Genomic DNA, 27223 nt, shown 5'->3' with positions numbered 1-27223 from the left:
TTTAAGTATAGATAAAATGAGAAAAGATGGACATGAAGTGTGACACTGTTCAAACATCTAGCAGTATAATCCTGCTGAGAACAGTAGCATCTCAAGGCTTTTTATTGCAAGATCAGAATTATTTGCACAGTTTTGTTCAATTATGCAAACACATGTTGAAAAGGATGATGATGCTCAACTCAAGACTACACTGTATGAAAAGACAATTAATTCAAACTTCCACTGCAGGCTCTGCATGTTCGGTCTTGTGAAACATTAAACAAGCACTACAAATTTTGTAATTTCCCTTAACCTTTCCAACTTCAGCATGTGTGATTCCACAGTTACAGCTTGACACGTCTGACAGTCAGTCCGTCAGTTTATTTGCTGGAAGATAAGAGTGTTAGCGTATAAAGAGCACAGAGCACAGAGTGCATTTTAACCCTCTCGCCAGTGACCTTTGTGTCAGACCTCCTGAAGGAAGGTTTTTCTCAGAGAAGTGATGATTATCTCCACCAATCAGAGTCACTGGTTCATCAGCCCCAGGTGTTGATCAGGGTAATCAGGTCAGGGATGCTGAGCTTCTCCTGTTTCAGTTGGTTGAACTGAGCTTGGAGCCTGCATGTAAATTACTGGTCTACAGGGCGAGACAAGAATAATAACTGCAGAAGACACCGCTCTGCATCCTGAGCTGCTACTCTACAAGGACAAGACAGTGGTGCAATGAACATTGAGAATGTCTTAGCACAATATAAAAATGTTAATTCCACCATGTATAAAGAAGTATACTCACTGTTGCTGTATACCGTTACATGAGGCACAGTTTTGAAGGAACTTGTTGTTGCACACTCACATCAGCATTGACTATAGATACACTGATGATTTTTTTGTTTAGTGTCTGGATTAAAAAGTGTTACAGAGTCAACAGACATGTAATACAAATGTTTATTCATTTCATATCATAAACAGGTCTGATATTTGCGGCAGGTATGCCTTATCTGGTGAATATACACGTGTGTCTATAGAAAGATTATTGTTCATTTCTTGGCCAAAAATACATGTTTATTGATTTATTTTAATATTTAGGAGATGTCTGAATCAGAATAGTTTTATATACAAGGGGGAAAAAAGATTCATAAGCCACACCTGCATATTATCACCAGCACTGAATTTTATCAACACAACCTCTGATTAATGCCACTGACTTTTGACAAACTTTAATCAAACTACTTTTTTTCAGTTATTATGTGTTAATATATGGAAATAAAAAAAAGAAAGAATTCTGACTTGAATCCAAGCGGCAACCTCCGGTCTAAAATATGAGTCCAATGCAGAAGTGCTAAAAACTGCAGTTCATCGAGGATCTGCTTGAGGCTGGCTCCGGAAGTACCGAAGGTCACATGCACACCAATTCAAAAAAGCTGATCTTTGCAGCAGAAATAAACATGTTTACAGCCCGGTACAAAAGACGAGTGTCATCTGGATAGCTCATTTCGCTATCGGCACACACTGTGAGGGGGGTGCATTGTTTTCTAACGCTGCAATTTCGAAGATATTGAGATTACGAGTCCTCCAATGTGAAGCACAGTTGACTGCAGGAACACTGTAGCTGTTGACTAGGAGGCTCAAACTCCGCCTCTTTACGTCACACTGGCTCGACAGAAGCAATATGGCTGCTGCCGACAATTGGCCTCAAAACAGTTTTTCAGGAACAGATGGGTGACGTCACGGATACTACGTCCATATTTTATACAGTCTATGCTTAAATCACAGATTTCTGACGTTGAAGTCAGAATAAAAAAACAAAAAAAATGTGTTTTTTTTAACCAAATGTGGAAGCAAATATGTTCATTTGCACATTTACTTGTATGAATCAAATCATAAAGTGTAAAAATAAATCCAGCCAGATTGAACAATAAGATACATTTACTTATCAGAGAAATAACTTTATTTAATTTATTGTATCATCTCTCAGAAAATTAACAAGAAGATATACAAGCGTTTATATTATTTCTTCATTAATTAGATGATTGTTTTTCCTGTGCAAGTTTCAACTTTGTCTCAACAATGATGTCATCTTTGGCCAAAATGAACCCATTACATTGGAAAGAATCTGAGGAAAACAGAAAGCATTTCACATTATTATGATAAGTGGAATGAGTAATATTTATGGGTAACAATATGGTAGATTTATGATACATAATACCTCTCACCTGCCACTTTCTCTCAACTCTCTCAGAGCCAGCATACAGATCAGCAGCACTGAAAACGACCAGCAGGGAGCAGTGCTGGATGCTTCATGAAATAAAAAAAAAAGCCAACAATGGTCACCTCCTCCGATAAAGCACAAATTTACTTTTACTTTAACATTGATAAATTGAAGAATACATAGGTGTATAACTGTCCTGTCCCATGTGTGGAAGTGAAATCTCACCTCTGAGATAGAGTACTGTGGAGTTTTCCAGCATGGTCACCATGTTCCTGGCATTGCAGGTGTAATTCCCGATGCTGTCTTCCTCCAGCCTCTCTATGATGTACACAGATTCTTTAACATCAGTCTTGTTGCCGTTGAACATCCAGCTGAAGTTTGCTGGTGGGACAGAGGCAGCTGTGCACTGCAGAGACACTTTGTGGCCTAGTGTTGCTGCCGATGGCTCCAATATTGAAATGTTATGAGGTCCAACTGCATAAATACAAATGTGGTATAAGAGTTACAGAGTACAGACCATAATCCCCTAATACATGCAAAGAGAGAGAGCAATATATCAGTACTTGAAGAATATACTAACAACTTTTACTTAAAATCAATTCATAAGTTCTATAAATAGCTGCTTGTGGCTCACAGTTCACAGTTCTACTCACAGTTGACGGTGAGATTGTGAGCCACAGTCATGGTGCTGACAGGGTTGCTAACTCGACATTGGTATGTGCCATGGTTGGAGCTGTGAACAGGTTGTATGAACACCGTCCTTTTGTCTAAGGAGAGACGGACTCGGTCGCTCTCATGAAGAGGCCAGCCGTCCTTCATCCACTCTCTGGTAGTGATGGAGCCAGAGGCCTCGCAGGTCAGGTTGGTGGAGCTTCTGTCTTCGATCAAGATGGCAGCCGGGCTGCGGATGGTGGCTCCAGATATCAAAACTGGTGGAAAATTAAGAGTGTTATTCCAGTGTGTCTACACTGTGGTATCACAGAAGCAGTGAATAAAAAGCATATTATGCTGAATCACTATGATTTAAACCTGGCAATGACAGTTCCGCTTCTCACCATGCCGGCTTGGTTATTTACCCGTCTATTTATCTGTGAAGTTGAGCTTCAATGGCTGCCACAACTCAAATAGTTGAATCAAGTGTTAGCTATTAAAGGATCAAGTGTTTTTTTTTTTAAGTTTGACACGTACTTTAAGATATCCAAATTGCCCAGAACAATTTGATGAACTACTGTGAATGAAAAATGTAAATTTTTGATGAATAACTACTTTTTTAAGTTTGTGTTATTCTCATTAATCTAATGTGTAGTTATTTTGCATTTGTCCACTCATTTTTGTGAATATGAAAAACAAAATCTATAAACATTAAATCCTAGCAAGAACTGTAGTGCATACACAGGAAAAGAAGTAAAACAATATGTTATGAATTGGGTTACATGAAATGATTGATGTACAACGTCACAACAGCAGAGCAAAGATACCAATATGAAAATTCAAGGTAACAGATCAGGTTTTCCTTAGCAGCAAGAGGTTTGAGCTTTAGTTTCACAGTTATCTACCAATGTACTTTAAACAATATCGCATAAATCAATGAAATGCTAAACTGCATAATGTTGTTATTTTTGTTGATCCACGTATGATATTACTCTACACCATAAAAAAAGATAATATGTACCATATGTCACGATATGATACGATACGATATGACAGGATACGGTACGAAACAATACGATTAAATATATGATACATTCCTATTCAAGTCGATTTAATACAATACTATAATAAACAATATATCACAATACTATATTATATAATACAATATGATAGGATATAATAACATACATGTCCTAATAAGATATAATAGGATATGATATTCCACAGTATGATACGATAGGATAAGATAAAATACAACATTGTACAGTATTATACAATTTGTCACAATGAGGTATAAAATACAATTAGATATAATATAATACAGTACAACTTTTTCCCATAAGTAAATCTGACATGTACTCAAGTGCTGCGCACAGTCATTGGATGAATCTTCTAAGTTATTATAAAAAGTATTGATTTTCTTTAGATTTTATACACAGTATAGATAAGACTAATTATTTCCTGTGAAATTTTAATGCATAAATGTGAAACCCACCATACACGCTCAGTGTGATCTTGCCCTGTTGCTGCAGTCCTGCGTCCGGTGTGATGGTGACCGTGTACTCCCCACTGTCCTCCAGCACCAGGTTCCTGAGCTCCAGGGACCCAGTGGCCCTGTCTAAAAAGATCCTGTTAGCATGTCCAGGTTCAGTGACATTGGTGCTGGTGGAGGTGATGATGTTCACGGCTTTGAAGCTCCAGCTGACTGAGAGGAAGGGACTTTCTGGAGGTCTGAGGGTGGTGGTGAACTTCACTTTGCCTCCCACTGCACCGCTCAGGGGTCCCGCCGGTAAGATACCCTCACCAACACAGGTAGCTAAGATTGAGAGACAGTTAGAACATTTATGTTCAGAAAAATTAAAGACAACAAAACTACATTCATGATGTGACTCACTGACTGTTTGAAATGTACCTGATAAGAAAAGCATGAAAGAAGCCGCAGTCCTGAGCATCTTGTTCTCCATAATAAATAAAATGTGGACTACACGTTGTCTCTTAGTCGTCTCTCAAATGAAAGCATGGAGAGTCACCAGCACTCCTGCTCTTTTATTGTCTCACACACACAGCATCCCAGCCTCCTACTCAGTGATAAAACACACACATGCTGTTTACGATGCCACTGTGCACACACACAAAAACGCCCTTAGGTATAAGTTCAGTCAGGAGTCACCTGGATGCAGACTGAAGGACTCTGAGGAACTTATTTTTGTAGAAATGACTTCTGATCCATCAAACTGTGGTTAGTAATATTTAAGGAATGACAGTCTTTGTCCTTATTGTCATATTTTCACTGACAAAAAGATAATAAAAATGAATTATTTGAGCAGACCTCCTCTTTTAAAACCAAATAATAATCCATATTTTCTTAAGATTACACTATGCAGAAGAGAGCTTCATAATTTAAGTTCATCCTGAGACCTTTACCACCATTTGTTAAATTAAACATCAAATAAATCTGATGGGTTATGATCAGAAAAAAAAGAGGATTTTAGTCCTTTTTTGTTCTTGCATCCACTTGACCTTGTATTAACTCCACATTAAATCAACAATATATGAATACTGGCAAAATGAAAGGTTGGTTGTGATTTACATTTTGTCATTTTCCAAGCAGCAGAGCATGAGATCAGTCTGCCTCTCTGTGCTTCACTCTTAATTTGGTGCATTAAATATGGAGCTAATTGCATCAGACTGCTGCACTGATCAGATGTTTATTCATAAATGAGCAAAGATCTGCATCAGGACTGATGCATGCCTTGTTATTTCCAATTTATAAACCAAAAATGATCAAATAGGCACAAAACACAATGTTTTGATAGTTTTCATTCCAAGTGAACTGATTGTGTTTCTTTGGAAGGGATGATCACAGAACCAAATATCTTTTCATCTTCATTTCAAGCAGAGTTGAAGTCTCAATCTGACTGCAACATGGCCTCCAGGGATTGTTTAATTCAGTGCTACATGAATCATGTAGTGACACATTAAATAAGGTCTCTCTGGATTAGGACATCATCTCCAAGGCGATAAGTGAGCTAAAGATGCTTAAACTTGTACATCATTCACGTTCAAATATAAGGAACTTTTATGAAACTTAACAGTGGAAAGATGGTCAAATCACAGAAGTATTGGAGTTTATTTTATACATATGTATATGGGCAGCAGAAGTGTGAGTCATGGTGGTGGAGGCGTGTTGTGCATCACTTTTATGAGCTCTTCAGTGAGTGGTTTTGGGTCTGCCACAGGGTCATGTTTGAGGAGCTGCAGTGAGTCGATGCATTCCTGTAAGAGGAGGATCAAAGACACATGAGACACTTAGACTCCTTCAGACAGCTTTACAAACATCACTTCAGTATCTGCAGATACACTGGATTTAAAACTGAAGGAAACGTAAAGATTTTGTAAAGTGTCTCTTCCCTTAATACGAGTGTGTTCTCATTGCTGCTTTAAATTCACTTTCATTCTGATTGAATTATAGTATGATAAGTTCAAGCTCACACAAATGTTTTAAGGCAACCATAGGCTGATCCAATGAGAGAAGTGTGTCTCTATCACCAGATATGTGACCGTACAGTATGGTAGGTGAAACTCCTGCTTGTTGTGAGTCACTAACAGATACTCTGTACTTAAGAGGCACAGGCATTAGAATTACAGTGCTACTTAACTCAAGCATCAAATAGATACAGTTTCTATTTAAGTTCATCCAGAGTTTTTAACTTTTCCGTACTGGTTCGTCACTGGAACTGGAAATTTTCAGAGATGAGAAGATATATAAATGTATAAATAAAGGATTTCACAACTTTAGCTATGTACATAACCCAGACTTTTATGTGATACAACACACACTCTTTACAAAAGGAGTCATGCTACATCTCTGAGTTTTTATGAGTTCTGGATGGATTCTTTGGCTCTTTTCTGAGTCTGTAAATCTGACAAAGTGTACATTAGTTCACTGTAATGTACGCCGAGGAGCTCATTTCAACAGAGTTACACAATTTATATCCAAACCAAACCTCCTTTTTCAATAAAAGAGATACAGTAATAGTCACAGTGCTCTGATGTAGTGTTTCACTAAAAAAAACATTCCTTAATATGTACAGTCTTTCATGACATGTTATAAATTGATTCATTTGTTCTGCCTGTTAAAAATCTTTTATGACAGTAGACTAATAAACTTATATTATTTCTTTATTTGTTCATAAGCATCAGAATACACCTACATACTATAATCATTCTTTTTTGATTCTAACAATAAAGATATTGAAGCTAGCTGGAGCTGAAAGTGCATATTTTTCTCAATTATCAGTCTGTATAGTAGTAGATAGATTTAATCTAATTACTGTTAGGCAAAAAAATCCAAGGAGCCACCCTCATGTACCTTTTTTTTTTTGACGAAAAGTTAACAAGTCAAATATATCAGTTTTCTTTAGAATGATGTATGGAAAAAGATCAAACCATTACATTGGTTAATATTATAAAAAGTTTCATATGAAAACGTGCTCTTACAAAATAAGATTTATTTGAATGATCAATAGGTTCATTCTCTGTAGATCATCCATATCAGTTTACTTATTATTTCACCATTAAAATGTTTACACTCACAATCTCTTAGCTCACCACTGCAGAATCACAAAGCAGACAAAGTCATGAATTCATATGAAAAGACAGGAATGTTTAAACATTTTGTATGTCAAGTGAAAGAAAATGAACGTTTAGGAGTTTGTATAATTTGTTTGATTTGTAAAAAAGACAAAAAGGTCAAAAGCCATTGATAAGTCTCCACTTTTTAGATCTTTCAACTGTGTTGACCTCTGCCCTCTACAGAGTGTAGCCTCTGCAGGTCTTACCCTTTGGCTGGTAAGTGAGTTAATGTTTTACTGATGTTTAAATCCCTGAAAATATGCATCTTTTACATTCAACTGAACTGACGTGATATTATACACTAATGGCTGACAGAAACTTAATCACAAAACAATATTATGTGAATGAAGTCTCAGCGTTGCTTCACCATTTAAACTCCTCAATATTTGCAGTATATATGCTACAATCTGTAGACCTTACCATCAAATCATCAATATTTTAAACAATGTTGACATTGATCATCTTTAACTGTGGTTTTTAGTTTCACTGAGTGTTAAGTTTTTATACTTTGACAGATTGTGCCTCTTGGATAAGTATCTTTTCAAGTATCTGTATAAGAGATGTTGTTTCCAAGATTGTTTCCTGCTCGGTAAAATAAGGCAAGGCTCTTTAGCTGTGTTTCCACCAAATAGACCCGGTTCAGTTTGTACAGTACGTTGTGCAATTATTGGCATTTCGATCACAACATTTTGATCTCTGATGACTCAGGCCTAAGTGTTAACAAAGGTTGGAACATTTTGTGTTAATGCCTACAAATCCTGTTCTATGTACAATATACCTGTATTTTTAATTTACCTTTGCAGTACGACATGAAGGTCGATGTATTTCAGTGAAAACAACAACCCTTTTTTAAATCAATAAATCCAATTTTAATCATATCCATGGGTACTACAAAGGTGTAATACTGTTTCCATCAAAGTTAGGGCATGTTGTAAAATTTATTTGCTCTTAACTTCTGTGTTGAACTCTGTAAAGCACTTTGAACTGCTCTGTGTATGAATGGAGCTTTAAAAAATAACTTGCATTGCCTCATCCTCTGTGTGTCATCTACCACCAATGTGAACAGACACCTACTACTCTGCACAGTGCTCGGACATGGGGAGAGATTCTCTGACCCCTGTCAAGATGCAGCAGATGCTTTAACAGGTCCACAATCGCCAGCCTATCCTCAAACTCTGCAGTGCCGCCCACTTGGTCGATCTGGATTTGAAAACCGATTTCAAGTCAGTTGATGTTCAAAATCACTCAGGGAAAGATCAGTATCTGTTGCTGTTTTATCCTTACAACATAGCAGAGATTACCTACATGAGCAAGAGTATCCAGAGAGCTGGGCAGCTCAATGTAGCTGTCATACTCTTGAGGTTGAAAGAGATTCATCACTTCAAATTGCTCAGGCGTCTGCTGAAACAAAATGTATGTGAGTCATTTTAAAAGAGTTCAAATTAAGTAATTCAACAAACAAAGAGGAACATTGTTACTCTACCAGCAGCCTCCATATTGTATGTTCAGCTTCTTCCTCCTCGACGTCTGTGGAGCAGGTAGTGAAGAATAAGCATGTATGTCTCCCAGCGTGGAGCAGGTGGTCCTCTGGCTGGCCCAAAACTTCCATCATAGAACAAAAACCCCATCAGGGGACATGTGCAGAAAGTGTCCACTGTGTCTGAGGTAGTGAACTACTTACCATTTGATAATCACAGTATCCTGGCCAGGTAAAGGAAGACCAGAAGGCAGCCGACTTCCCACACATCGATGGCCCTCAGGGTATGGCAGGCCGACGGAAACTTCTGGCACTCTAAGGAGGAAAGACAATAGACAAGGGTCAGAAATCTGTCTGCTTTTTATGAGGACCCAGAGAACCAGCACAAGTTATTGAAGCCCGTATTCTTAAAGCAGACAAAACTTACTGTATACTTTAAATTGCAAAAGTCAAATTAAATCTAAAAATCTACCTCTTTCTCAGCATACAGAATCACATCAGGGTCCTTCTTGAGGACTTTTAACAGCCACTGTCTCATTAGTATGGAGATTCAGACACTTGGCCATTTTGCCACTTTGCCAAAGCAGCCTTCACCAATAAATTCCAGATCTGGGTTGCACCAGCTGTTAAAGCGTAGCCATCGTTTGAACATAATTTCTAATTTAGGATGGAGTTAACACTTTACTAACATTATGGCCTGCTGCACAAGCTCTTCATAAGTTGAGTCCTAAGTGAGGGTCAGAAGTCCACCATATGCACAGCTGGTGGAAACCAGTGATAGAGTTTGTTGGTGGCAACTAGTCACAACAAATTTAAAACAAACTCAGGGGAATGTGTTTACATGGGAGAGGTAATCTAATTATATGTCATTTTAATACTCTGTGAAATGTTGTTGTGTTTTCAGTAATGTCGTCATGTTTTCTAAAATGTTGTTGTATTTTGTGAAACGTTGTTGTATTTTGTGAAACGTTGTTGTGTTTTCTGAAATGTTGTTGTGTTTTGCCCTTCAGGTCCACCCACAAGGAGCTTAATGAAAGACTCTGACCAAATTGAAGACCTTCCCTCAACCAGACTGCTAAAACATCATCTTCCACAGGAGGGCAGCATGCAGCTTTTGAAGAAACTGATGCAGATGGTCGGTGTAACTGTATTTTTAAATAATTTTGCAAAACAACACCCAACTTTTCTGTCAATTTGGACACTGATCATCTGCCATATAACACATTTATACTGAGGGAAGTCAGAGTCAGATTACATTGTTATATAATTCATTTTTAGATCTATGAAGATAAGTCAACTATCAACAGAAAACACCACGAATGTCCATTGAACCTTTCAGATCTCCTTGTTTTTAATATTTTTGAGGAACGGTTAAAAGTAAATAGCAAGTCAATAAAACAATGAGATAATAATAAAAAGCTTTAAATGATATAAGAAACAAACATTTTTTTTAAGTGCAATTTAAAAAAAAAAATTAAACATACGTTTTTTTATATATCTTTCCAACTCACTGAATGTATCAATTGTTTAGAATGTTGGCGTTGAACACAAGAGGAGAAGAGGAGCAGTTCATAAAGTTCACAAACATAAAAACAGGAGTTATTCCATTACCTTAATAATCAGACACCAACATTAAAAACATACACCTTTAGCAGTGTTTTACCTTAGCAGAACAAGAAATGTTACATGACTTTACTTTCTTAAAAGTAGAACGATACAATGGCTTTATATGTATGTTTTTTTTAAATTAACACTAAATGAAAAGGGGCCCAACCCCAAAATCTTAAATAATAATCATCAAGCTTTATAACATTTAAACAAAACAGCTGAGACGTTCTGCTGTCTTTTATCTTGTTTTCCATTTTTTTTAAACATTAACACTTTCAGAAACACTGGTTAACCCATTAATGCTCAAATTAACTGCATTTAATCATGAGAGACTTAGTTAAAGCATCTGTAAACTTAAAGGTAAGATGTATCGTTCCAAAAAAAATGCTGGTGTCTTCTCGTCTTTGTGCAGGTGAAGACTCAACAAGTGTGTTTCTTTTTGAACATCTGCAAGTTAAAAAGAAAAGGCGTATTTCACTGAAGGTCAAAGTTGCTGTTAACTGACTGTTGAGTGTTCATGCCTAACCAGGATTTCGTTAATCTCTATACATATAATACTATAAAACTTTCATCTCTTTTTCTTGTGTTGAGTTTAAAACATACCTTTTAAAGAGAAGAAACCATGGATTTCATGCGTTCTCATATATTGCCATATCCTCATAAATGTGCTCCTCTTGTATTTGTGGTTCAAGTTTTACTGTAACAAAACAACATCTCTGTTAAAGTATACCTATAGCTCATGCAATGTTTTCTCTATTGCCAGAGTTATGTAGCAAAAAGTATCCAGATGAATACTTACCACTACTCGTGTTAATGGATTGTTCTTTGGGCTTGGGTTTGCTCTTGACTCTAAATCTGAAAAAATGTACAGACTTGAATCTCAGCTAAAATTAAATTACCCTTATATATCCAAATAAACACTGCACACAGTTTACAAAAAAAATAATTACACACCTGTGACTTATAATATAATGATTTTTAACTCACTTCTTTTTATAAATAAAGAATCCTCCAGCAGCAAAAGAAACAACCGCTAAACATGCAATCACTATTCCAGCAATGGCACCTGCAGAAAGACCTTCATCTTCTTTCACTGAAACACATTGAAAAAAGACAAATATTATACTCAAATCACAGCTCACAGTATGAACAGATAAATGAAAACATTTCAGTACTCCCCCAAATGTTACTACCCTGGTGTGTTAAATGCTTGATTCTGGTTGGTAAAAACCCCATAACAACAATGATTAATTCGTAACATATTCAACATTCTAATTCCAAATAAAATCAGCCAACAGACAGGAGTCCAGGACCAATGTTTTTGCCATAGTGTCAACAGGCAGCGGCCTGGTTCGACTCTCGTCCTCGACCATTTGCTGCATGTCTTCCCCCACTCTCTGCTCCCCTAATGTCCTGTCTCTCTTCAGCTGTCCTATCAAATAAAAGCAAAAATGCCCCAAAATAATTTAAAAAAGAAAAATAATCCCTTCAAGGTGAGACAAGGCCCCTTTGGTTCACTTTCAGGTACTGGTTCTCCATACAACATAACGATATCTCACAAAATAGTGTCTCATGGAAGTCTGGCAAATATCTGATGCATTGAGGAAGCCAGCCTCTGTTTACATGACTGTGATAACCAAGAGTATCAATACACTGAAAACTCATATGTAGTAGTATCACTAAGTAACTAAGTAACTAACTAAGTAACTAACTAAGTAACTAACCAACCAACTAACCAACTAACCAACCAACCAACTGACTAACCAACCAACCAACTAACCAACCAACCAACCAACCCACCAACCAACCAACCAACCCACCCACCCACCAACCAACCAACCAACCCACAAACTAACCAACCAACCAACCCACCAACCCACCAACCCACTAACCAACTAACCAACCAACTAACCAACCAACTTACTAACTAACTAACTAACTAACTAACTAACTAACTAACTAACTAACTAACTAACTAACTAACTAACTAACTAACTAACTAACCAACTAACCAACCAACCAACCAACCAACCAACCAACCAACTAACCAACCAATCAACCAACCAACCAACCAACCAACAAACCAACATACCAACCGGTTAAATGATTGAATGAATAAATGATTGAATGATTAAATGATTGAATGATAAAACAGGTATTTACCAGTTAATCCATGCACAGCAGAGGATATTCTCCCGGTTAATCTGTTCCAGGCTACACAGGTGTAGTTTCCACTATCTGAGTGTTCAGTGGTGTTTTTGATGTAGTCAGCCAAATAGTATATCTCTGTCCCATTCAGTATCCAGGTGTAGGCAGCATATGGTGTGGACTCAGCAGAGCAGGTTAATGTAAATTTTTTATCAAGACTTATCTCACTTGGACCTTTGATTTGAACATTTTCTGGTCCATCTGGAAAAAGAAATAGTTAAAGATTTTTCAAATAGCATTAAAAGAAACAGTTCAATAATTGGCATACAGGTTTGTAGCAGTGTATTGCAGGCAAACAAAGTAAGTGTCATGTTGTTGTAAGCAGAAGCAGGATTAATATAAAGCAGTAGGAAAGGATGCAAAGATTATGGTAAAAAGGGAATGGCTACACTGAAAAAGCACACACTGAAGAATGCAAATTCTCCATATTGGAGGATATAAAGCTCATTTTAACAGTGAGTGATTTGTCACTTACAGTTTACAACCAAGATATGTCTTGCTTCCTCATTGCTCACAGGGTTACTGACTTTACAGGAATATTCTCCACTTTCATGTTTTGTTAGAGACTGAAAGGACAGCACTCTGTTCTCGTCGTAAAATATTATGTTGTCAGCCAGTGTGAGATTTGATCCATCCTTCATCCACTTTCTGGTAAACACAGAGCCAGCAGCATCACATGTTAAATTGACAGAGTTCCCCTCAATCGCCAGGTTTGTTGATGGCACGACAGACACGCCTGATATTCTCTCTGTGGGTCGAAAGATAAGTGTTTTTGGAAATCGCAAGTGGAAATGCATTTTTTGTTCATGACTGAATGAGAAACCTGCAATAGTCAACTTACCTAGTACAAATACAGTTAAGGACTGTGTTGTTTGATTCCTCAGGGTCTTGTTGTTAAAGGCCATACAGCTGTAGTTTCCACTATAATTCATGTTAATGTTCATCAGCCTAAGTTCTGGTCCAGTACCAGGCAGCTGGTCTCCATTCAGAAACCAGGTAAAGTGAGCTTCAGGTCTGGAGTCAGAGGAGCAGAGCAGGCTGATGTCTGATCCTTCCTCAAAGTAATCTTGTGATGTTGATAGTGTCAAATTCGTGTTTTCAGGGCCAACTTCAGAAAGAAGGAAGAAAGAAAATCAAAAGCAACATCACAAAAACAAAGTTAGTGATGAAAAAAAAAGTAGCACTCACTTTTTAGCTTTTGAATGAATAATACCACAAGAAAATATAATATACACCAGTAAGCAAAACTGCATCATTTTACACAAACACAGAACTTGAGATGGGGAGGACAAATACATACAAGGGTTATCCCCCCAAAAAGGTTAGAATATTTGCTTGTGAAGTTAATCTTAGAAGAAAACTATCATGTTGATACGATATCTTAAAGAAGTTACAATTTTGAAAGCCTGTTGAATGTTTGCATGCAGATGTAGACGGATAAAAGATCGAACATGAAGGCTAGTAACTCACAGCTGATGGAGAGGTTTACTTGAGGACTGATTCCATTGCTTATTGAGTTAGACACAGTACACAAGAACGGTCCCTGATCATAGCGGGTCACACTGGTTATGGTGAGAACGGAGCCTCCATCACTGAGCTGAACTCTGTCACTGGCTGTAACATGAGAGGTGACGTTTGTCCAGGAGAAAAAGAGGGAGGATCCAGCCGAGTAACAGGAGAGACGAACGAGTCTGCTGAACTCCACCAAGTCTGTGCTGCCGGTATAGATCTCTACGTTGGAGACTGGCTCTATGGGTAAAAAGGCCATTTATTGACACAGGTTTTTTTTTTAACTCAAAAAAGACATTGTGTAGCAGAGGACAGCAATGTAGTGGCTAAAAATTATATATTGGATGTCACAATGTGTTTAGCCAGCTGAAATAATGATACAAAACCAAATATATACATGACTCACAAAACTCAAAATTCATGCTAGAGATTGCTACACCAACCTATACAATAAAGAATCAGTAGGATTATTTTGAATTTTACGTTAATATTAATAATTAATTACTCAGATTTACCATATTTTTAAGCATTCAAAAAAAGACAGTTTTAAAACATTTGCTTACCATATACTTGCAATCTTGTGCTCCCTGTTTTGACTGCTTCCTCATATGGTACAATGAAAACTCTGTATTCTCCACTGTCACTTGAAGCCAGATTCCAAAGCTCCAGAGAACCCGTTAAGGGGAAGAGGGTGATCCTACCTTCATACCCTGGTCCAGTTCTGTTTAGAAAATCTGAAGTGATTATATCTCTATCACCAAATTTCCAGTTCATTAATGTAAATGGTTTTTCTGTAGGGCTCAACGTAGTGGTGAACTTCAGTGTTTCTCCAACAGCAGCATTTACAGTGTCTGGCAACACACCAGCTCCGTTGGTTAAACCTGAAATACACAGCAAGAGGTCTAAGACTCCAATAAGAACAAAAGGTGTGATGCTCTTTTTTAGGTTTACCGACCATGATACATCAGCCATTTTCCTCTACCACATTCAGGATAGAAAACCTCAGGTGGTCATATGTTAATAGCAGTGTTGTACTGCTGTGTTATTGGTTGAAAATAGAAAGGACAAAGACAAATTGCTGCAATTCACTGCTTCCTAAATGATTAGCAACTTAAAGGACTGGGAATAGTGAAAATTAAGAGGTTCACCACACTACAGTATATTCAAAGGAAAATTAACCATCTGCTACTAACTCTTTTGCTGCAGTTAGACAACAGCTAATCTTAGCATTGAGCCCCTTTCTAACATTACCTTAGAGTTACATGGTAGGATAAAAAATGCAACATGGATACAGTGAGGATGTGTGCTTAGTCAACTAAAGGATTTAACGTTGTAATCCTCTCTGGTCAGTTAGGCTAACTATTCATATTTTTATTATTGCAGGCCTGAAATGCTGGTCACATGTTGTGCTCAAGTAGTTTCAGTTAAAGCTGGGGTTGGTAGTCAGATTTAGATTCACTTTTTGTTATACTGGTTAAAATTATCTTTATGTCCTGATGGCAATCAATACATAATGTGTTCCTAAAAAAAGCGAAAAAGAGCCGCTATCTACAGCCGCAGTAAACACGGGAAAACTACAACCAATCACCACCTTTAGGGTCCAATTTTTTAAACAAATCCAATCCCTTCCTGCCATCCTGCCCGCCTGCGCGTACATTTCCCCGGCGTTCACTCCCCGTCCCCTGCCTCTGCTTCCCCTGCCTCTATTTACTGCCTCTCTCACTTGACCTCGGGCCTGTCCCCTCTGACCCGATGAGGTGCTTTGCTCAGGACTGTAGTCCAGATCAGAGTCTAAAAAGCTCTCACCACGGGGGCTCTTACAAGCAAAAGAATTAATGACATTTAGTAAGTCCAACAGAAAATGTATGTATTGTAGCGTCCGTCCGGACACTGTTGGGATGACGAGCCGATTCATGAACACGTTGAGCTTTACTAACCGGTCACTGTCGGCCGTGATCACGCCAACCAACAAAGCAACAATCAATGTTTGAATGAATGAAGAACTTCTCTTGTCTCTCCTCTCTCTGGCTCGCACACTCTACACCTCTCCTGATGCCTTCACTAACTGTCAACACTGTAGGAACATCTACACTGAACACATTTAACAAACAGTAGAGCTGTTACAGTATCACATGTATTATAACTTTTCTCCTGATATCGTGTCACCAGTACAACTGGATAATGCTAGCATGACAGTTGTGAGTACTAACAGCAGCCATGTTGTTTGTGTTTTTAACTTTCACTATGATAATGTTTTGGTGAGGACCGGTTTTGAATCAGTCACCATCATATGGTCCCGGGGGCGTCGTTTTGGAGGAGCTCCGGGGGGGAGGGGTTAGACGGAGTCCTGAGGAAATGCTACATTCAAACTCATGCTAGTTTTCCGTTACTACCAAAACTAGCTTTAATGGCTGCTGCCATAATGCCAGGTCAATAAAAGGCCAAATTCTCTATGATTTAAACATTATAGCTCAGTACAGTTTTTTAGTATTTTGTACTAGAAATGGAGATAGTGCTATGTAAGGCTGTGTCTGATAAACTGCCATATAACCACTCTACTGCAATATTAAACCTGCACAGGCATGTGTTCGTTAACCTGCGCTTGAGACCAAATGCTGGTGGTGCTAGCTCTGCTAACTTTAGTCATCCTCTGCAAACCAATTAAGAATGGTTCACTATGTGATCTTGTATTTAGCAGTTTAACGCTGTGCTCATTTTCAGTTTTCTCACCTTTAGAACAGTTAGTTGAATGGAATTTTTTATTTGCTTTTACGACTTGGAAATAAAAGCATTTATAAGGTACGACATGAAAACATGAAAACATCGGAGCTCCCTCTTCTGAGTGTTTCGTCAGCGGTAGATGGCCACTTTCTGTATATGGTAAATTGTGTTCTCACTACAAACAGAAACAAACCCTGTCAAATCATAGCTAAAATCTCAAAGCTAATAGGAACAGCAATGTGTCTAAAAAGCTAAGATTTTTAAGAATATTCTTACAAAGTTTTATGAAAAATTGACCCCTTAATACAGTTAACTGAGTTCATAACACTAGCAATTTTTGTTTTTAAACCATTAACTCCTTAACTTGTTCTGCAAAATATCGGACTACCCTTATGTGGAGAAGAAAAACATCCATATTTCTCATATCTGGCTCGGTTTGCTGGCTTACTGAGCTATTTTCATCTTTACAAATCTGAGAATAAAGGGAACTGAGTTAATATTCATGCATTAGCATCACTATGATAGAAATCAATGTCAGCTTATGAAACATCTTAAAGTAATGTCATCTCCTGATGAAAATCCCAAATATCTCTTCATTAATTCCTCCTGTATCTCATTAAGAACACAACATGGCTGGGATTTAACACAGTATTGTATCACATTTATCATTCAACATATTGAGCATGTCCTAATAATGTGAGGTTCGATACTCTTGGGTATATCATTTTTTAACCACCAAAAAAGTAAAATGAAAACATTTTTAAAAATTTTTAAACCAACAAAACAGAAAGTGATCTTTATATGTGCTGTGTCATGTGGTGATTGCTCACCTGAAAATATTCCCAGGATGATGATGATGGCTATAGCTGCTGTTTCCATTTTATCTGGAGTAGCAAGCATGTCAAAGAAATGAATAAAACATATCAAACTACTTCATGTTTTCAGGGGTATATTGATGTCAGCACGTGGACATCAGAAAATAAATGCAGAATAAGGAAGTAACGTGCAGAGGCTGTCCTACCTGAGTCACTGTTATTACCCTGTCAATTATTAACAAGGTGAACTATGAACGATAATAAAACAAGAAAACTGAGGAAGTAATTGCTTTAATGTTCATATTTAATATTGTCAGAAAAAGGTGTGCCACATTTTGTAGTGAGGTTTACGCTCATTTTTTTTCTGGGATTTTTAAACCTAAAATACTGTCACTGAAAGACGGAAAAAACAGCCCCAGTGTATCCCCACCGACTCCTCATGCCATTAGAGTTGTACCCTGAGTACTCAAAAACTTGAAGATTTAGTAATGATTTGAGTTCAAAATAATTTGTTCAGGTTTCTATTTTATGACAGTAAATTTTAAATAAAACCAATATACAAAAGGTACATGCAGATAAAGTGATTGTTTATCTGAGCCTGCAAAGTGAAACAGTTTTAATTTCTTTGATGCCTAAATAAGTATAAATGTTTTCTGACTTACATGACCTTTGTAATTGGCAGAATATTCTAAATAAAGTTTTGATTGATTTTTTGCCCTCACCACCGGCATTAGGTTCACATTTTTGATTGATTAACTGTTTTACTGAGTGGGGTTTAAAGGCTGAATGACATATTTCTACAGGAAATAAATCTTCAAAAACATGCATCCTTTGGTCCTATAAAGAGGTCACACGCCTTTCATAATCAAAAAATTATGAGTTTATAAGTTCTCATATACTGTGGATGAGTTCTCGTAAACATGTCCCTCTTTCTGTGTTCGTTGTATTTTTTGTTTAGAAATCTTAATAAAAGAGAAGATACAATTGAGTATTGGACTGTTGCTCTGTGCTGAGACAAGCCTGTGAGAGAGTTGTTTATTTCACATCAGAACTAGTTTGTTTGGTGTCGTCTATCCTCTTGGCCGAACCATCCACAGTTACGCCTTAAGAGGGCGACATACTGCAGCTTTTGGCATGAAAGTGGGCTGTGGTGGATTCAAATAATCATCAGGAGTTGTGTAACTCAGTACTTTAATTTGTTTTATTATTACAGCTGCTATGAGAACACATTTATAATGATGACAGAGAATATAAAGTTAAGCCTTGTCAAAATTATAAATTAGACCGATGAGATACAACTTAATTTCACAATAAACATTTCTTTATTGTGTATATTATGTGAAAGTAAAAGTCTCAAAGTTTAAATTCCAATACACAATACAAGCATTTATAAAATGTGATACTATATATACATAAAAAATATACAAATGAATCGTTTGACAGCACTAATATATGATGCATTAACAGATGAAACAGATTGTGTTTATGTTGTTTGAACAGAAGAATCAAAGCAAACTGATCTGTAGATTTACACTTTTATACTTGAAGTTCAGAAAACAGAAAACAACGTTGGTCATTTATTTTTATATTGCCATACAGTGGAAGTAAATTCAAACACATTCACCACTATATAATCATAACAGATCAATGTGTTTCAAAACTTATTTGATTGTAAGAAGCTAGCATCTTCAAATGTTTATGACATCTCTATACAAAAGTAATAAATCAGGTGAAACACAGCTCAGATGCTTCTGTCCCTTAAAACATAAATAAAAGCAGCTTAAGGTTCATGTATGTTTCATAATTTAAGATTTAACCATTCCAGAAACATACAGTATATAATCCTGTTACTTTTTTATTACATTGCATTGACACTTATTAAAAGTTCTGTTTAACGTAAAGCTAAAATAGAAAAATAAAATTCTGAAGCATTGGTGTCTCTGTTTTCATTTTTAGTGAGACTTTAAAGCATCTAGTTTTTCCCTTTTTGATTAACTGTATGTTTTACTGAGTGGGGTTTAATGGCTGGACGACATATTTCTACAGAAAAACATTCTTCAAAAACATGCATCCTTTGGTCCTAAAGAGGTCACATTCCTTTCAAAAATGTTGAGTTCAAAAGTTCTCATAAACCGGAGATGAGTTCTCGTAAATTTGTTCCTCTTTCTGTGGTTGTTGTAGTTGCACTGTGAAAAACAGAGTTTTGTTAAACAACCTCTGATAGCTCAATATATATTATCATGACATATCGGTGAAGTCAGCACAGGAGAGTTCTTACCTGTCTTATTTGGCTGACGTCTGTTGTTGACTCTAAATATTTGAAATAAAACATTATCTGTGTAAAGCCAGGTAGATGCTACTCAACACCTTAATACATATAATATTATCTACATTTAAAATAGTATATTTGAAAGCACTGTGTCACACATAATGTGTTTAATGTATGAAGTTATGGTGTTGTAAATGTTATAGGAGATAAGCTAGAAAGTTGAAATCACCATTATTCTCTCCTCCGAAATTAACAAAACACACAGTTTATAAAGAAAAGAAAGAAAATGTCTGACCAGTTCATGAAGTTTGTTTTACTCACTTCTTTTTGTAGATAAAGTATCCTCCAATAGCAAAACATGTAACCACAAGACATGCGATTACTATTCCAGCAATGGTGCCTCCTGAAAGACCTTCATCTACTTTAACTGAGACACAGGAAAAAAGAAACAACAATACTTAATGGAAAATTCAAGATATTAATAAATTAACATGTATTTTTGAACACATCAGCAATAACAAAGGAATACAAGAGTGAGATTATTTCAAACTCAGTAAGAAACTCCTCACAGTGCCTTTAGTATGAAGAGTATTATTGAACCGTAATCAACATTGAAAGCAAGCTTTTATAAGAATGCAATTTTTTTGTGGACAAAAATCAGAACCTTACCTAGAACAGTCAATTCTTGAACAGCAGACAGTGATCTCCCAGTTATGTCATTCTTTGCTTGACAGGTGTAGCTTCCACTGTCAGAGTATGTAACATTCTTTTTAGTGTACTCAAAAGATTTGTGGATCTCTGTCCCATTCAGTGACCAGGTGTAGTTAGCAGGTGGTTCAGACTCAGCAGAGCAGGTTAATGTGATGTTTTTGCCAACAAGTACCTTATTCTGGCCTTTGATTTCAACATTTTCTGGTCCATCTAAAAAACAAAGAGAAGGAGTTCAATTAAAATCATAAACAGTGTTGAACATGCCTGCAAGCCGTGTTCAAGGAGAAAAATATTTATGGCTACAGTAAATGTGCTCTGTATAGTTTGTCACCTACACTTAACAACCAAGCTGTATTTAGCCTCCATGGAGCTGATGGGGTTACTGATGTTACATGAATACTCCCCTGTGTCCGTTTTCTGTAGTGACTGAAAGGACAGCACTCTGTTCTCTTCGTACAATGTTATGTTGTCAGTCAGAGTCAGATCTGATCCATCCTTCATCCATTTTCTGGTAAACACAGATCCAGCAGCATCACAGGTTAAGTTGACAGACTTCCCCTCAATCGCCTGGTTTGTTGATGGTGTGACAGAAGCATCAGATACTTTCTCTGTTGGACCAGAGATCATGGAAGCGTGTTACATATATATATATTTTTTTTTTCAAAGTTATATTTCCGGGCATTTTTGCCTTTATTGATAGAACAGTTGTAGATAGACAGGAAATGTGGAGACTAGAGTAAGGGAATCAAACCTGTGACCTCTGTGACAAGGACTATAGCCTCTATATGTGGGGTGCTTTGACCGTTAGGCCACCAGTGCCCCAACGTGTTACAGATATAAACAATGGGTAAAAGAGAGGTAACCAAGTTACCAAGGCTTGGATGAATTCAGAAGCAGTAACCAGTAAAACAGGGCAGACTTTCTGGAATCATTCAAGCAGATCAGATTCATTTCTTATCATTGATCAAAGTCCTTGTGCCAAAGAGACTGTCCAACTATTATCTTCTCGGCCATCTAAAGGGCTGTACAGTGAGAGCACGAATGAACTCTAACTGACCATAAAGTAATGACAGCACCTGTAAAAAAAAATGTGTGACAAACAGCACAGCTATATGTAAATGCTTTTTTTTTTTTTTATCATGTGAAGACAAGCCAGATATTGTTTTCAACCTACTCTGCATGTTTAATTTATCCTCTCTGATGCCTAGTTCCTGTTGTAATGATTAACCAGTTTTACAGCTTAGACCACATCCACCATACCAACCAGTTACACTTCAGGGTAGCATAGCAGTAACATTAATGGGAAAACCATCATCAACACTCAAATTAACTTGATATAAGAAACTATAAGAGATAAAACATGAGAAACATTTGCTCACCGTAAACTTGCAGTGTTGTTTCACCTCGATGCTCAGTCACCCCCTCTATAATACTGACTGAGTATTCTCCACTGTCACTGAGAGACAGATTCCTGAGCTCCAGAGATCCAGTAGAGGGGAAGATGGTGATCCTGTCTTCATAACCTGGTGCAGTGTGATTTTGAGTATTTGAAATGATTATTATTTTTCCATTTAACCTCCAGGTGATGCCTCCAAATGGAGTTCCAGTTGAAGGCAGTGTTGTGCTGAACTTCACTGTCCCTCTAATAGCTTTATCCAGAGGACCGTCTGGCAACACACCAGCTCCAGTGGTTAAACCTGGAAGAATAGGTCTGAAAAGATTTATATTTAGGTTTGTGAAACGCAAAAGATTAAGCACAATATTACTCTTTACATAACCAAAGGGTTATTACAATACTGACATGTTTTTTTGTTTGTTTAGTTTTTTGGAAGCAGGAGACAGTAGTGTTTACAAGAATCAACATATGAAACAGATCACATTTTCTGTTGCAGAGAGATTTTTCAAAATCAAATTCTGTTTAAAAAGTCCTAAGATATATTATTCCATATATCTACGTAACTTTTAAAAATGACCAAATAGCAACAAACAAGTTTTATGAATCAAGCCTAGAGGAGACAAATGGGTTAGAAATAACTGTTTTGAGATCGTACTGATGATTCATGGAAATTAATTAGAAGTCTTTGAATGACATGGGTCACAAAACAAAGGAAAACAAATGCAGTCAGCGTCACCTGAAATGATGAACAATAAAGCAGTTATATTATTTATCTCCAACATGTAAAATAACCAAATAAAAAACAGTGATTAAATCATAAAGAATAAGAAAATACATTACATTTAAACCCAAAACACTTTATCTCAGTTTATGTGTTCAAAAGGAGTAGGAAGAAGTGTAAACTCATTTAATCTTACTACTTTATTCTCCAATTAGTTACAACCAATAAACCCTGTGATTTACACAAGACATGCATATTGTTGGCAATATCTGATAGGAACCAACATGCTAAAAGAAAAAGGTCATTTCTGCTTTCAAAGGGCTTTGAATGTAACTCTGATTCATGTACAAGTCAAGATTACAAACTGTTCACTCCATACCTGAGTTAAGTTTAGATGAAAGCAAGGCAGGTTTGATGCAATTTATTGCCATGAATTTATAATGGCTTTCAACATTGCATAGTTTGATGCTTGTTCTTACTAAACACTAAAAAGAAAGGACCTTCCTCAAAAACCTAAGAACAGTTAAACACTTCCAGATACAGAGTGAAGACTTGTTATGATCAGGATTTATAAAATGGTTTCTATGAGGAAAGAAGATGAGTGATTCTTTGAAAATGTTCCTCAGTCTTCCTTTTGTCCTGGTGGTACTTTGTTCAAACTGTTAGCTAACAGACACCACTTGCCAACTGGGAGATACTTTCAGCCATAGGATCTGTGAATGATGCAACTGAATTATTGTTTTTTATGATTTCCATTTAGTGAAACATAAGTTTAAAATAAAAAATTCTGAGACATCTCTGTACAACATCTATCCGTATCTTCTTGGATAAAGACGGGTGTAAAATCTTCATGTATGTGTTGTATCATATGGTGGTAGCTTACCTGAAATGACTCCAATAAAGATGACGTGTATCACAGCTGTCTCCATGTCATCTAAAGTATCATAAAGTATGAGAAAGAGGAGAGAGATTAGTATCACACCTCTTAACTTGCCCTGCAGATGTGTCGCTATCAGAATGTGATTTTCAGGAAATGAAAGCATGAGGAAGTAATATCTAATGTGTGTTACGTTGTCCTTCCTGATTTAGAGAGGACCTGAGTTAGACATTTACATGGCATGATGATGATAGTGCATAAAATGAACTACCAAGGATTTTAAGTTGATACCAATTGAATAATCTGATTGGAGGGAATTTGTTTTCTTCTGTCAAAAGTTTAGATATAATCAGTCGGGTCCTATACTGATTTCTACATCAGAAATTTTAATATTTTAGATTCCAGCTGCCTTTTTACAGCTGATATTAAAGTGCCCTGTCTGCAGAGCACAAAGCGGTCATAATTTCTAAGACATGTTATCAATGTCTTCCTTCTGTATTTCATTTTTAGCTTTAAATGTGCATTTGCTTATTTGTTGAGTAAATTACAAACATTAAAGCATTTCTATATTGTGCAAAGGTTTTCTGAGTGTGCCTAAACAGATGTTTAGGACTCAGCAAATCTGCAGGAGGCTTCCCTTCCAGAACAACATTAGTCACCACTAGGCTAGCATAACAAATTTAAACACAAAGTTGTCGAGTCACAGTCAGTTGTCTACATGTTTTAGTTCTAAGGGTGAATGGAGGCTTATAATTTAAATGCTGAAACAGCTCTTGTTTGACTGCAATTTCAGAATCAAATTCATCACCTGACAACAGTTCTGTCTTTTGAAAGTGTCTGACTTTGGGAGACTTCAGGTGTCGCCATCTCCTAGCTTAATCCTTCTTACGAGTACAACTACGAGAAGATAAACGCTTTTGTGTCGCTTCCCTTTTACACAAGGACTAGATCATCTGTAGAAGTGTACTGCTATATATATTGTTTTATGGGCAACTGAACTGAATTTTACATTTCAAGGTTATTTTTTTCACTGATCAACACCAAAACCCCAAATCTTGAGTTCAAGCTGTTTATAGTGAGACCCATTTTTTCCTCCTGAAGGTTCATCAGTCTGAGATCAGGTCAGTGGTCCCTGCTCAGTAAGAACCTGTGAAATCAGGCAGGATGTCAGGAGTCAGCTGAGTAAGAGAGGATGATGCTTGATCCTGCATCATATGGCGTAAGTTCTGCTCAGAATAAATAGTGTAGATCCAGACTCCATTTTTTTCTGTCTGTGCTACTTCTAACAAAATATGTGACGCCCTTTAATCACTTTTAGTATCCTCTCTTAATTCAACATGACACATTTGCTTCCTGTTTAAACATTCAGCTGCAAATTGAAATGAGTGTATGACATTGCAGCATCGGTCTGCCATCACTATTCTTAAAAACAGGTAGATTTAATAATGATTTGAGTTCAAAATATATTGTTCACGGTTCTATTATATGACGGTAAATTGTTAAAACAATAAAGAAAAGGTACATGCAGATAAAGTGATTGTTTATCTGAGCCTGCAAAGTGAAACCGTTTTAATTTCTTTGATGCCAAAATAAGTATAAATGTTTTCTGACTTCCATGACCTTTGTAATTGGCACAATATTCTAAATAAAGTTTTGATTGATTTTTAACTCACCACCGTCATTAGGTTCACATTTTTTATTAAGAGATCTTAAGAGAAGATACAATTGAGTCTTGGACTGTTGCTCTGTGCTGAGACAAGCCTGTGAGAGAGTTGTTTATATCACATCAGAACTAGTTTTAGTGTCGTCTATCCTCTTGGCCGAAACATCCAAAGTTACACCTTAAGAGGGCGACATACTGCAGCTTTTGGCATGACAGTGGGCTGTGGTGGATTCAAATAACGATCAGTTTTGCAACTCAGTACTTTAATTTGTTTTATTATTACAGCTGCTATGAGAACACATTTATAATGATGGCATGAGGATATTAAGCTAAACCTTGTCAAAATGATAAATTAGACTGATGAGGTACAACTTTATTTCAAAATAACATTTCTTTATTGTGTGTATTATGTGAGAGTAAAAGTCTCAAAGTTTAAATTCCAATAAACAATACAAGCATTTATAAAATGTCATACTATATATACATAAGAAATATACAAATGAATCGTTTGACAGCACTAATATATGATGCATTAACAGGTGAAACAGATTGTGTTTATGTTGTTTGAACAGAAGAATCAAAGCAAACTGATCTGTAGATTTACACTTTTATACATGAAGTTCATAAAACAGAAAACAATGTTGGTCACTTATTTTTATATTGCCATACAGTGGAAGTAAATTCAAACACATTCACCACTATATAATCATAACAGATCAATGTATTTCAAATCTATTTGATCGTAAGAAGCTAGCGTCTTCAAATGTTTATGACATCTCTATACAAAAATAATAAATCAGGTGAAACACAGCTCAGACGCTTCTGTCCCTTAAAACAAATAAAAGCAGCTTGAGGTTTATGTATGTCTCTTCATTTAAGATTTAACTCTTTAAAAAACAAAAAGTATATAATCCTGTTATTTTTTTATTACATTGCATTGACACTTATTAAAAGTTCTGTTTAACGTAAAGCTAAAATAGAAAAATAAAAATTCTGAAGCATTGGTGTCTCTGTTTTCTTTTTAGTGAGACTTTAAAGCATTTAGTTTTTCCCTTTTTTGATTAACTGTATGTTTTACTGAGTGGGTTTTGAAGGCTGGACGACATATTTCTACAGAAACACATCTTCAAAACATGCATCCTTTGGTCCTATAAAGAGGTCACATTCCTTTCAGAAATGTTGAGTTTATAAGTTCTCATATACCGGCGATGAGTTCTCGTAAACATGTTCCTCTTTCTGTGGTTGTTGTAGTTGCACTGTGAAAAACAGAGTTTTGTTAAACAACCTCTGATAGCTCAATATATATTATCATGACATATCGGTGAAGTCAGCACAGGAGAGTTCTTACCTGTCTTATTTGGCTGATGTCTGTTGTTGACTCTAAATATTTGAAATAAAACATTATCTGTGTAAAGCCAGGTAGATGCTACTCAACACCTTAATACATATAATATTACTTACATTTAAAATAGTATATTTGAAAGCACTGTATAACACATAATGTGTTTAATGTATGAAGTTGTGGTGTTGTAAATGTTATAGGAGATAAGCTAGTCAGTTGAAATCACTGTTATTCTCTCCTCCGAAATTAACAAAACACACAGTTTATAAAGAAAAGAAAGAAAATGTCTGACCAGTTCATGAAGTTTGTTTTACTCACCTCTTTTTGTAGATAAAGTATCCTCCAATAGCAAAACATGTAACCACTAGACATGCGATTACTATTCCAGCAATGGCGCCTCCTGAAAGACCTTCATCTACTTTAACTGAGACA

At 36.5% G+C, this 27223-nt stretch overlaps 2 protein-coding genes and 1 long non-coding RNA gene across 3 annotated transcripts; all 3 read right to left on the bottom strand.

The window, feature by feature from the left end:
* Window positions 1-1977: 1977 nt before the first annotated feature.
* Window positions 1978-17898, bottom strand: LOC117822744 (titin). Its single transcript, XM_034697633.1, has 16 exons — window positions 17828-17898; window positions 14840-15157; window positions 14238-14516; window positions 13609-13875; window positions 13243-13515; window positions 12723-12968; window positions 11547-11652; window positions 11359-11414; window positions 11210-11256; window positions 8780-8875; window positions 8590-8674; window positions 4335-4751; window positions 2842-3117; window positions 2414-2662; window positions 2193-2274; window positions 1978-2092 (listed from the first exon to the last, which is right to left on the bottom strand). The coding sequence occupies exons 1-16, from the start codon at window positions 17895-17897 to the stop codon at window positions 2077-2079; spliced, it is 2883 nt and encodes a 960-aa protein (XP_034553524.1). The 5' UTR covers window position 17898; the 3' UTR covers window positions 1978-2076.
* A 1358-nt stretch (window positions 17899-19256) lies between these two features.
* Window positions 19257-21419, bottom strand: zgc:198329 (uncharacterized protein LOC557409 homolog). Its single transcript, XM_034697632.1, has 5 exons — window positions 21128-21419; window positions 20751-21002; window positions 20403-20508; window positions 20091-20122; window positions 19257-19998 (listed from the first exon to the last, which is right to left on the bottom strand). The coding sequence occupies exons 1-5, from the start codon at window positions 21417-21419 to the stop codon at window positions 19928-19930; spliced, it is 753 nt and encodes a 250-aa protein (XP_034553523.1). The 3' UTR covers window positions 19257-19927.
* Window positions 21420-26085: 4666 nt separating this feature from the next.
* LOC117822308 lies at window positions 26086-27217 on the bottom strand. The gene is made up of 3 exons (XR_004633151.1): window positions 27110-27217; window positions 26798-26829; window positions 26086-26705 (listed from the first exon to the last, which is right to left on the bottom strand). It is a non-coding gene; the product is annotated as an uncharacterized LOC117822308 (long non-coding RNA).
* Between the last annotated feature and the right edge of the window lie 6 nt (window positions 27218-27223).

This window comes from Notolabrus celidotus, chromosome 12 (assembly GCF_009762535.1).
Source record: "Notolabrus celidotus isolate fNotCel1 chromosome 12, fNotCel1.pri, whole genome shotgun sequence".
In the NCBI taxonomy this organism is placed as follows: domain Eukaryota; kingdom Metazoa; phylum Chordata; class Actinopteri; order Labriformes; family Labridae; genus Notolabrus; species Notolabrus celidotus.
The sequence above is the reverse complement of the archived record's forward strand: the minus strand, read 5'-3'. Positions and strand labels throughout refer to the sequence as shown.

Bases quoted from the DNA above. Each gene is read 5' to 3' on its own strand.
- LOC117822744 (XM_034697633.1), bottom strand. From the start codon at position 17,897: ATGCTTGCTACTCCAGATAAAATGGAAACAGCAGCTATAGCCATCATC. The intron at 12,969-13,242 runs GTAAGTGACAAA...TTCTTTTTCCAG, and splicing joins ACATATCTTGGTTGTAAACT to ATGGACCAGAAAATGTTCAA. The intron at 4,752-8,589 runs GTCAGAGAATCT...TTTTCTTATCAG, and splicing joins TCTGCTGCATCTTGACAGGG to GTACATTTCAAACAGTCAGT.
- zgc:198329 (XM_034697632.1), bottom strand. From the start codon at position 21,419: ATGATCTCTGGTCCAACAGAGAAAGTATCTGATGCTTCTGTCACACCA. The intron at 21,003-21,127 runs GTAGGTGACAAA...TTTGTTTTTTAG, and splicing joins ATACAGCTTGGTTGTTAAGT to ATGGACCAGAAAATGTTGAA. The intron at 20,509-20,750 runs GTAAGGTTCTGA...CCTGTGTCTCAG, and splicing joins TCAAGAATTGACTGTTCTAG to TTAAAGTAGATGAAGGTCTT.